The sequence below is a fragment of the Zosterops lateralis genome, assembly GCF_965231275.1.
Source record: "Zosterops lateralis genome assembly, chromosome: Z".
Classification (NCBI taxonomy): domain Eukaryota; kingdom Metazoa; phylum Chordata; class Aves; order Passeriformes; family Zosteropidae; genus Zosterops; species Zosterops lateralis.
Window position 1 is genome coordinate 81,791,946 of NC_139800.1, and position 12,547 is coordinate 81,804,492.

At 41.5% G+C, this 12,547-nt stretch overlaps 1 protein-coding gene across 6 annotated transcripts in view; it reads right to left on the reverse strand.

Moving 5' to 3' along the window:
- The window catches only part of LOC310923043 (uncharacterized protein), an 86,590-nt gene that overhangs the window by 25,990 nt on the left and 48,053 nt on the right, over positions 1–12,547 (reverse strand). For 3 of the 6 annotated variants that reach the window (XR_014592534.1, XR_014592537.1, XM_083884102.1), the window contains exons 3-4: positions 10,103–10,206; positions 8,414–8,503 (exon numbers count right to left, since the gene is read on the reverse strand). Coding sequence is in view for 2 of the 6 variants with exons in the window: in XM_083884102.1 (XP_083740228.1) it covers positions 8,414–8,503; positions 10,103–10,206 (194 nt within the window). In the remaining 4 variants the exon portion in view is untranslated. Of the gene's footprint in view, positions 1–8,413; positions 8,504–10,092; positions 10,207–12,547 lie in introns of all 6 variants that reach the window. The other 3 variants (XR_014592535.1, XM_083884103.1, XR_014592536.1) reach the window with 2 other exon arrangements.

Below are 12,547 nucleotides of genomic sequence, written 5' to 3' on the forward strand. Positions count from 1 at the left end.
GGTGAAGGGCAGAGCCTCTGGCACTGCTTTAGCACATCCAATTTCTGATGTCTTTTGTCTTTACAGCACCGAGCAGGGATGAGCATCTGCTGAGCCTGATCCCCACTCAGATACAGAGGAATTTCTGGAATCCTGCAGCCAACCAAAGCCCTGCTCTGCCTCCTAAGATCTGAGACAAATGTTATTTGAAACATCAAGAGTGACTTTTGCTGGCACGAACACCTCAGAATAATTTGGCATAACTGCACTTTGGGTCTCTTTCTTATAAGAAAAAAAGCCCTGCACCTTTATATTTAATTTTAAAATGTTTCAAGAATAGAGGTTCAAGTATTGATCACTGCAGGCATCAGATAGCTTTAAAAAGGGAGGGTTTATGAATTATCATAAGAGCTTAATGTCCAGCAAAAGTAGTGGTGTGAGAGAGAATAATATCCCCCAGCTGTACCACAGACCTGTTCCCATCAGTGACCTAAGGACTCATTTACAACTATATGAGGAATTACAATTGATTTATATATATATATATTTTTCACATTTTTTAGTGCAAAAAACAGCACATAACTCATTTGGGACAGCTTCTGTCAACACCAGAGAAAAACATTCTCCCCCTTCCAGGCAACCTTCCCACACCATTGTGCTCCTGAATTGGTAAGACCCAATACACAAAGTCTTCCTTAACTCTGCAAATTAGGAAAGTCATAAATACAAAGATTATTAGTTCAGTGCTTTTAGGATTAATAAACCACATGAAGACTCCCCAAATGATGCCCTAACTCAGCAAACACAGATCCAGCTGGGCAGCCCACACCAGCCAGGTGGGTGTCCAGGGGAGAAGCCAGCCTTGCCCTCTGCACTCATTAATCAATTTTGTTAATATCCTCAGAGGATGACCCTTCTTCAGCACAGATTTGAAGCAGAGCAGTCCTGCATCTCCCCAGGGCCAGGAGAAGCTCCCCATAGCCAGCAGCAGGACAGATCACCACTGGATCCCAACATTCCACACCCACAGTAGTCAAAGTTTTGTTCGCCGCCCCTTCATCCCCCACCCTGCTCTGGACATTTCCATTTGAAATCAGCATCTGTCACTTCCCCAAACCAGGTATTTTTCTTTTCTGTCTGAACCTGAATGAAAAAACCCTGAATCCCCGGGTGTCTGACTTCAAAGTGGCAGAGAAGGGAGCTACTGGGATGGTGTTGTGGCATTAATGCTGCACTAGAAAGGAAGAGCAGATGGGCACCGAGGAAGCAAATCCTGTTGAAATATGATTAAGTGACACTGAAGATAAGGAAAACCATGAAAACTAAAGGGCAGGTAAGGAGATTTTAAGTGCAATATAAAAGGGGATTTGTGGCACATGTAATTCTTCTTTTAAATGTTTATTAAACATAGACTTTTTTTTTTTTTTTTTTTGCCTCTCAATTATAGCTACAGATCATTTTGTTTCTCTCTGTGCTGTCTACAGGGATTAGCCAAAGCTGAAGGTTCTTGATGCTTTCATACCTATTCGATGTTTGTTTTATTCTCTCCCACAAAATACATTTCCAATTACAGATGACAACAGGAGGCAGAAAGGGAAGAACATACCATAAAGTATCTCCAGCATTCCCAGAAAAAAAGTCCATAACTTCTTGGAAGACTATGAAATCTTGATACATCCATCTCCATCTTTGACCAGGGAAATCTGGTTTCTGATTAACTTGTTTCTTACCTGTTGTTTCCCAAATTAGAAAGTATTATGGGATGGAGAACACTGATTTTTTTTTTTTTTTTTTTTTAAATTTAAGTCTATTTTTTAATTATTTGTGCTGATGCAACCAGTCACACCTTTCAATAAATTACTAATTGTGGGCAAATCCTCGTTCTCACCACCAACAGAAATAGGTTTTGTTCTCACATCCCTGTGAATGCCACAGCCACCAAACCCAGCCCTCGCTGTGCCATTTTTCCTGGGAGCTCATTCACAGCCCTAAGTGGCACAGCCTCCAGCTTCCCAATGGGACAACCTGCTCCAGAGGTGGCCTTTCATCACGTGGTGTTTCTTCACCTCAGCATTTCTAAGTTTTCTGCTGCCTCCGAGACAAAGATTTAATTGAGCCTTTAATTCAATAGGATCCCTGGTGGAGGGGGAAGACAGGGAAGGAGCAAGCACAGGAGGGATGGAGGGATGGAAAAAACCCCTCATGCCTTTTTTTTTGGCCAATCCTATATATTTTCCCGTACTTTTCCACAATCATAAATCCAATGGGGTCTTTGAATGCCCTCTCTGAACTGTGCTCTCTCTCTCTGCTCCAACACAAATCTGGGATGAGGAGGGACAGGGAAAGCCAGGTGAGTGCAGACCCAGCACTTGGGAAGAGGAGACCTCCTCACCAACCCTGCCAAACCAGCACTACACTGAGATTAATATGCACCATTCCCTGAATATAAAATCGGCATTTCCTTTTTATTTGCACTGGAAATCCTGGCTCAGGCCTGTGGCTGGCATTGGGGTGGTGTGTGCTCATCTCGTATTGCTTGCGGCCAGTTAGAAAAATCACACAATCCACCACAGGTTTAAAACATAATTTAAACCTGCCAAGTCTCATAACTTCCAAGAAGGCAAATTTACCATAAAAAAAATGGTTTCCACTTACTTGATTTTATATTCAGATCTCTGGCACACGGGCCTGCCACCAAAGAAGCCTTTTATGCAAGCACATAATCAACGGAAGCCCTCATTTTCACTGTGGCTGGATTTAATGTGATAATGAATATTCCAGTGTCAGCTCTGGGTAAAGGGATGGGGTTTCACCTCAGATTCCCTCCTTTGAATATCTCAAGCAGGCACACATGCTGGCTGAGTGGTAAATAATTTAGCAGCACCAGCAGAAGGACACCTGAGATGTGTTCCCAAGGCGGGCGGATCCGCCTGGCTCGTGTCCTGCCCCGTGTTCCTGCTCTTGTAAACAGCAGCCATGGAAAAGCTTTATTACCTATTTATATCTGGCCCTTGCAGAGGAGAGCTCTTGGAAAAAATGCATGGCTTCAGCCAGCTGCCTGTGGAAAAATGTCCCTTGGGTGGCCCATGGGTATCCAGGAGGGTCCAGCACACACTCCTGGGCAGGGAAGTTTGGTGGTGCATCCCAGAGCAGTGCCAGAACCGTGAGGAATGCACATTCCCCAATTAGCAACATCTATTTTTATTGTCATTTGCAGAGCTACAGCTGATATTCCACATTCATTTGAGAGTCTCTCTGCAGTTTGCAAACATTTACCCACCCCATACGAGGAAAAATCTTTCAGGCTCATTTTCCAGACACGGAATGTGGTGAAATTAACGCTACTGTGAAATCCTTCCCTTCCAAATTCTCCTATTTGTCCCCAGATTTAACCGTTATTACCCAACCAGGCCTGCCTGGGGGAGCAGTTTTCCAACATGATTGTTAGGGATCTGCTCTTTCTTTGGGCTTCTCACCTATTTCCCAGTCACTGGCTGATGTTTTTCCTCTCCTTTTTGCCAGTTTCAAGTTTCCATTCCGACACCAAATGTTTCCCTCTTTTCCTACCACTGTTAACATGAGGCAGATCAAACAAACACAAAAGTGTTTTCTCAAAAAATAATCATTAAGCGTATCGTGGAGTTTGGTTCCAGTGACAGCTGAATATTTGTTTCATTAATAAGTCATTTGCAATTAATTCCTGGAGTCATTTCTAAAAGAACATTGTGATGTTTCCACGGTTTTAAAGTGGCAAAACACCAGTCATTCTTTGACAAAATTTCAGTGCAAAGTGCTCAAAGGCATCCGCTGGAAAAATCCAGCCTCCAATGAGGAGTGATGTGGGAATGTGGCTCCCATTAGTGGTGAGGCTTCTCTCACGACATGAAAATACCTGCAGGATTTCAGGTTTGAATTTCAGGTGCATGGGTGCTCCTGCTGCTCCATTCAAATGACTAGTAATGAAATTACTATTGATTACTGTTATATAGTAACTATATAACTATTACAACTATAAGTATTGTTATAGTTAAGGAGGTTTTTTCCATTTAAGGCTCCAAAACAATTTCCCTGTGCTGGAAACACAACAAAAATCTCCAATACAAATGGTTCAATGTCTCTCTTTTCAATCAAAAGCTGGATGAACAAATGATTTTTTTATCTTGCCTTCTGAAACTGAAGATGCTCCAGCTCACAAAGGTTCCTGAAGCTCTAAAATCATACCAGGATGAGCACCTCTCCTTCGAGATCCAGGGGGATCCATCCTCAACCTACCAAAGTCACTTTCTGCTGGGGGTGGAATAGGCACCATTTGCATTGATATTTCATTAAGATTTAAATAACAATTTACCACCCTTCACAGTGTTCTTTCTAACCTTATGAACTGGCACAATTTGGGAATAAATAACATGAGAAAGTGCCTCTAATCCTGGGCATCAGCTCCACTTTCTGTCTAAATCCCAAGTCCTGACATGTGACCAGCAGAGATGAAGGACATTTCTAAGCCATGGAAACAATTACAATTGTTGTCATCTCACCTTGTCAATAACCTTCCCCCAAAATTACAGGTTAGAGAGGTGTCTGTAATCATTAACAGCCTGGAGCAGAAGCACATTACCAAAGCAACAAACCTCTAATCAACAGAGTGGGAGCAGTGCAGAAGAGAAAAATAACTCCTTAACAAGCCAGTTGCAATATTTTTTTTTAAAAAAATAAAGATCTTACTTGGTACATATAGTTACCACCCTACAGTGAACATCATAAATTTCTGCCTACTTGGGAATGTAATTTGCTGGAATTACACTTTTAGAGGGAAGTGCTTGCAGGTTTTCATATTCAGCAGCAAGAGGACTAAATCTGTCCATGAACTGACACAGCTCTGAAGTGGCACACAGAGCTGGAAGAAAAAATCGCCAAATATTCAGTTTGAAATCAAAAATTAAGAAAAAGTATTTTTAAAACATAAAAACACCCGTTCTCAGGCCTCCTAATGGAAATGAACAGATGAACTTGGGGTCTGGAAAGCAAAGTCCTAGACCCACTCACAAAAATCTTCAAGTGGAGAGGTTTTTACTTTGTCATGAAAATCAGGTTAAAATTAATCTTTCAAATGTTATTGCAATGCCATAACTTGTGGGCTAAAAATTTAATAAATTTGGATAAGAGAATCTATAAAATACCCCATAAGAAAAAATAGAAACAATCAATTTTGCACTTTCTATCAATACCCCAGGAGTTGCTACACAACTATTTCTATGATAAGATGTGACTCTGCCTTGAATGCAATTTGCAATCTATTAACTTGATCCAGTTTTCACTGAAGGAAATGAAAAGATTACCATTGACTCCAGTGAAAGCTGGATTAGACTCTGTTCACATTCACAGTGGGGAGGAAAAAGAAAACCCTAATGATTATTTATGTCAGAAATTCCAGTGTAAAAAGCAAAACTGGCGCAAATGTGTTGAAGAATTTGAAGAGAAAAGTGAGCACAGTTGATATAAAATATAATTCCACTAAAAAGTAGAAGATTACTAATTACTCTGAATGCCCTTACAGAGAAGCTAGATGTAATTAAATGGCACAAATATACTTTGAAATCCAATTATAGCAATGGAGCAATGATTGCACAGTTGCATGAAGAGTTAAAATAAAATATGATAGCAGATAAATGGGTATATTAGAAAGGCATTATTAGATTTTCTTGCATTTATCCAGCACTGAGTGCCACCAACCCTTCAAGCCAGGGACAAATAAGAGAAAACAGATAGAGGGGAGAGATTGAGTTTTCCTGCTAAATATAGACAGCAACAACAGAGATATTTCTACTAAAAAAGATAAAGGGAGAGATACCAGCTACCAATACATGGCATACAACAAACCAGAATCCTGAGTGTTATTCACAGCCCTGCAGTTCCACCAGATATATCAACTTTTGTAAACACCAAACTATAAAAGGAGCAAAACTCAAAAAGGATTTACTGCAGGAAGTAGAAAAATCTCCAAGAAAACACAATATACCAATAAAGAGCCAATTATTGCACCATCAATATTCAGCAGTGGACTATCAGGGCAAAGCTATGCAGATTCCATTAGGAAAAAATACAGCCATGCCTATCCTTTGGCAGGAGAACATTACTTAGAGATGGGAAAAGGGACCTGCACTTTATTTGTGGGTTTAAATAATAATTTGATACTTTACCCATTATGTTGAGGAATTAACATTTAGAGGAAAAAAAAGCATGTCCCTTTCTGATTTAAAACTAAGTCAGTTCTTGCTCTGCTTTCTCTTGTCCTTGAAATTCATATTGCCTTAAAATATATGGATATTTATGATATGAAAAAGGTATTTATAGTACATTCAAGGTTTGCCAACTTTTGAAATCCAAGGGAAATATTCACCAATTGCCAGTAACTTGCTCATCTCTCTTAAAACCTTACCTGGTTTTAAAACTGAAACATAAACCAGGCACAACTTGCAAGGAGTTTTTGTGAGAATTTCTCTCTGGTGAATTGGTAAATGTTTCTTTGTGAGTTTCCCCATTAATAAACACCTGCAATCAGACCTATTTCCCAATTTACCCCCATTTTGCAGTCACAGGGAGGGCTCATAAGGGGTTTTATTTTGTGAGGTCACACAGACTGTGTCTGCCCCTCCTCAGGTACAAGTTGGGCTATTAACCAAAGAGGGAGGAAAAGGTGAAAATAACTCCTAAAAATAGCCTCTTATTCTGCTTTTGCTGCAACACTACGAACAGAAACATCCACACGCTCAGCTCTGCCTTGGCTAAGCAAATCTCATAAATGTCTGAATTTCCCATTATGGCCATGATTTCTAGAGGGAGATGAAATCTTTACCTCTCTCTAAATTGATGGGAGTCTCCCTCCTCCCTTCAGATGCCAGAATATGGAAGTAGAAGACTCTCCCTCTGAAGGCTGTATTTTATAATGCTCTGATGAGATGCCTTTTGATTTAGGGTTGGCATGAAGGAAGAAAAAAACCCCGTGGAGTCTGCCAGCTCATCTAACCCAACTTTAATCACTTACTGTGTAGACAGCTATATCTGAGCCACTCATCTAAAATCCCTTTAAAGTCAATGGTGAGAAATAGATGTTTTTAGGATGCAATTAATTGATTGGAAGGAAGAGGGATCTATCACATATGGAAAAGAATTATGGCCCAAAGGGTTCTGCTTTTCCTCATTTGCTTTAGAGGAGTTCACACATCTGCATTTGAACAGTCACCCAGGACAGGTGAGAAGAATATCTCCAACCACTATTAACAAATCTTTCGGTGTTTTATTAATCTGTTTTCCTGTTCTGTTCTCTTCTCTTCTGTTACCACACCCAGTCTCTCCTGAGATATCAGTTCAATTTTTTTGCATTACAAGCCCAAAGAAATGGGTTCATACATCTGATGCTAATGAAAACTTTTGGATCACACACTGGGGCCAGAAGATCCATCAGGTTTAAAAAAGACACTAATGGATATTTTCACGTCAATTGTCACAGAAATATTCAGAATGAAACAAACAACAAAAAACTTCCTACAGCTGTGCCAGTCCCCCCACGGCCCTTCAGCTCCCAGGACCATGGGTGGCCACCTCCAAAATGTGCTAAAAAAATTATGTTGGATACAGGGAGTTTAAGGATCTGGGGCAAGGATTTTCATGGAGACAAAGAAAGATATTCCCTCTCAAGAAGTGGGAATATACATAGCAAACTTCTGGAGGAAGTAAAATTAATAATAATGTATTTCCCTTCATCAAGCAGGACCCAATGGAGCTTGATGAAGGGAAAACAAGTTTTGCCAGAAAAAAAGGAAAACTAGTTTTGATTAAAACAAGTTTTGATTAAAACAAGTTTTGCCAGTCTGAAATATTGTGGAACCCCCCCCCAAACCTTCCTTTTGCTGCTCTACCACCCAAAGCACAGCCCTGCTCTGCAATCCTGCCCTTGCTCTGACAAGCTGGCGAGCCACAGCCCATTTCCTCTCACCCACCAAGGAGCACCATTGTGCTGCAGGTCTTTGAGGAATGTGCTGCTCACCCTGACATAAGGGAGTGAGTTTTGTTTCATGTTCCCCTCGTTCTGGGCATTCATCTTCAAAGCGCCTGGCACGCAACCGGGGAGCCTCAGAAGCCTATCAGGGGCAATTCAAAGAGCTTTGCACAGAGCAGGAGGGGGCTCCTGTTCAAAGCTTCAGCTTTGCATCCGCCAGAGAGGAGCAGATTCAAACCCAAAGAGGTCACTTCACCTACCTGTAGTGGGATCTCATATTCAGAAGCCTCTGACTAAAAATAAGGGGCATTTAGCCAGTGTGATAACTGAAACCCTCGAGGCGATGCTCTTTCTCTCTGCCTCACACTCAGAGAAATGTCTCCTTTAGAGAAAAAACCTCAAAATTCTGGGAGACATAATGGCCTCCAGAAAACTTACTCACGGATCGGCTCCAGCTGTAGCATCCTCCTGGTTTCATCACAAAAGTTTCCAATGAGCTGGACCACCACAGACTTCTGTTCAAACTGCCTGAAACAAGGGAACCACATTAAACATTTGTTCAATACAGCATGGAGTAGCAAAAAACACTGATTTCTTTCAATTACCCAATTTAATGAAATAGAGAGGAAATATTTTTTCTTGGTTCAGAAATTACCACGTTCAGAGCTGGAAGCCCCTGGATGACATAAGGGCTCTGCTTGGATGGGCAGTGTCTAAACACAGAGTAATTTAGAGCTGCTTGCCCCAGAATTTATCATTTTCACAGGAAAGACAGAAAACCACAGGAGAAAACATGGTTGTCTGAAATTTATACATGGAGAGCTGAGACAAGAGGAGATGCAAGTTCAGGTAGAGATGTTTAATATTATTGACAAGGGTAAGAAAAATCTGAATAGGATTAAGAGAAAGAGAAACATAATAGTTTTATGGATTATCTACAGTCTTTGTATCAGGGACTCAATATTTTAAAAAGCAATTTAGATTAAATCATTGTAACACCTGATTTTATGAGATATAGTAAGGGTATCTCCTATTTGCTACTGGGAGAGGACAGTGCCATCTTTGGGATTTAACCGCACTGTCCTGAGGGGTCTCTCTCCCTGCTCCCACTGCCATCACACATCTGATGTGGCCACATCCCTCCTCTTCCAACATCCACACCACAGCCACAAATCCCACTTCTGCACAGTTTCTCCCACCTGTAACAGCTCCTCAGTTTTTGTTGTCTGCAAGGACTTTTTTTCTCTTTTTTAAAAATACTAGATTAACATGCACGGCTTTCTCAGCCTCCTCTGATTCACGCTGTATTTTTATTAAAAGCTGTAAAGCCTTTGGGACAGCCAGTGCCTGAATGGCATTTCACAGATACACTTGCATTACTCCCCATATCAAGTTTTTCTTTTTATTAGAAGTCCCTGGGTTTGTTTTTCTTTTAACCTGTATTTCAACATCCCCTCTATTGCCATGCTTCATTTTGCTGCAGAGCTGACTGTGGTGTTTCAGGTTCAGTGTGCTCCCTCCACGTTTGGGTTATAACAGCAAGACAAGATGGATCATAAACTTTATGCCTGATTCTGCTTCTTACATAACATTTTCAGGGTTTTTTTTCACATTTTTTACTTAGAAAATGCATTATTCCTTTAAAGCATCTGATCAGGTAAACTGGGATCTGTGAGATAAGGCTAAAATTTAATTTAATTGCCAAGTTATTCTTGTGCTGCACATACCCTGGTACAGCCCAGTTTGGACAAGGCATCTGTCCAGAAGAGCTGAGCATTTTGAGGCCCTTTCACACCATAAGGAACACACTCTGTGCTCAAACCTGCTCTCAGAGGGGTTCCTACCTAAGCTTTTGCACCCTGTTCCCTTTTGTCCATGTTTTATCCTCACTCCCATTGCTCTTGCACTGACCTCACCTGGAGCAAGGAGGCTGCAAGTCTTTTGTGGCTCTTTGCTGAAAGAGCAATTGATTTATGCCCCAAATGTTTCCCAGGTTGTAATAAATAAATAAATAAATAAATAAATGGTACAAATGAAGAGCCTGACACTATTTTTCTTCCTGCTGTGTGCAATCGAGCCAGAAAATCTCCCTCAGTCCCAAAGAACCTGCAAATTACCTCAGCATACCTGAGCCACCAGCTGCCACACAGCATTGGGAATATTTTCCCCTACTTGTTCTCCTCCTGCTGAGCTCCTCCACTGGTCTGGGATGCTGCCTGCTTCCACAATGCCTGGTTGGAAACAAAAATCCTGCATGTGAATGAAACACTAAACCTTTGCCACTAATATATGTGAATATTTTTTAAAGAACTTCACATCCCTTCAGATATTGAGGAGTTGACCCCCATCTACCTGTGGAGTCAGAAAGGGAAATAGATTTAACACAGCCAAGAAATAATCACGGGAAAGCATTTTTGGATTCAGCCAAGGATAAAGTAAGGCAGTCTATTTTCTTCAAAGTATGCTGAGGCCACTGCTCACCACATTCAAATACATCAATTACAGAGCTTTAATGGAAAAGGATTAAAAAGTACAAAGGTAAAACAAACAGCATCACTGCAGTGTCCAGGAGGATGAAACAGCTTCCTTCTGTGGTGGGTATGATTACAGAATTGCTAAAAAAAGAGAGGGAGGAGAAATGGGAAGAACATTTTGTGTACCTTGACCAGAAATGCTGTGACAGTGACAGGCTCAGGACAATGCAGCACGTGCATTGTGGAATTCAGTCCCTATGTCCCCAATGTCACTGCCAGTGCTCAGATCTGAACTCCAGTTCTGTATTTCCTCTTTCCTTCTAGCCAGGGAAATACATTATCTCATCAATGCAAAGCTTTAGATAAGGTTGTTTTCCCTTAAGTCTCTTCAAATTGTGTCTGTGCTGTCCCAGGTCATTGCAAACTGTTTCCTCCAGTCCACTTCCACCCACATTCTCATTTCCAAGGTCTGTGCCATTCATCTCCATCTTCCTTAAAAGTTTGGTATTGAGTTTTTCATATGCCTAATTTGGGCTTAATTCGAGCCTGGGGTAAATCGTTACAACCCAGATGAAGTCAATAGGAGCACAGTGACTTACATCAGCTTTGTGTCAGTAAATACTGACAAGATTGATCTCAAACTTTTTCAGAACAAAAGATTTCTGGAGATGGATTAAACAACATAAATGCTGAGCTGTTTTGCCAGACTGCAAATGACATAACACAAGCTTTGTGTGACATCTCTGAATTATCCCTTCGTGGTAATGTTGACATTACATGGTATTGACTCGCGGAAGAAGCTTAAATACCCTTTTAAGTTTTCAAGACTCTTTGACAAAGCACTATTTCATTAACAAAATGTTAATGGAATCCAGGAAGCCTCAGTCTCCAGAAGATCCTGCTGCCTGGCCAGGGGATGGATGTGGCAGCACAGAGCAAAGCAATCCCGATTCTTAGACAACGGTAAAGAAAGCATTTCATGCAAGGCACTCACTGGCTGAGGAAGGAGGACCCGAGGGCACTTCCACAGCCCTTCACTGAAGGACTACCACACCTTCTGCTGGAGAAGGTCAAAATAGCACAAATTGGGAAATGCATCACACAAAGTGAACTGGCAGAGACAGCAGAGTTGGCATCAGCTTGGATGAAAAGCTTCTTGCTTGGGAAAAAGGGAAAAGCCTGGAGAGAATTGCCATGAGGATCACCTGCTCTGGGGTCACCTTTGGGAACAGGGAAGTTAGGTGCCTACAGCTAAAATTACTGGCTCTAAGAGTCCTGCTCATCACAGAACCAGGTAGGTTGAGAAAGGCCTTTAAAACCATCAAGTCCATCTGTTAATGACACAATGGCTCTTAAAGAAGCGCAGGGTTTATATTTGGTGGATTTGCTGCTAGGAGCAGGTCTTGGCTTTCAGGTTCTTGACCCAGTGCAGAGCAGGGGTTTGGTGGGGGGCAGAGGCAGCACAGCTGGCACAGGGGTCCCCTGTCACCCCCAGGACCATGGGGAAGAACCACTGCCCCAGGGAGGAGCACACCAAGAACTGGGTCTCACCCCAGCCAGAATCTCCCACCTGTGAAGAGCAGAGAGCAGTAGATTATTTATAACAGCCAGTCACAATTCTTTTTATCCATAAACTTGGAATTATCTATAATGCTGCTCAGGACAGAACCATGCTCCCAGCACCTTCCCAACACTCATCTCTGAAGAGAAACTCTTCCTAAGTCAAAGGAAAGGTGGCAGACCTTCTTAAGAGCCAAGTTTTCACCCACACTGAGTATTCAGATTTTCAAACTTAAGCTTCTCTTCCATTTTCTAGTCTGCAGTTACTTTATATAACAAGGGAAGTCATTATTAACCAAAAATATTGTAAGGGATGGACACAGAAACTCTAAACCGGTGACCACTTGGCAGCATTTTGCACACCAACAGCACATTTCCTCCCTATGGTTCATTTTATCTGCTCCATGGACTCACATAAAGAAACAAGTGCAAGAGAATAATGTTTAAAAAATAATTAAAAGTTCAGTGAATAATGCAACACTTGACTGAGGCACTCAAGGGCCACCTTGCTGTCTGAAACCACTTCTTTTTAATTGTT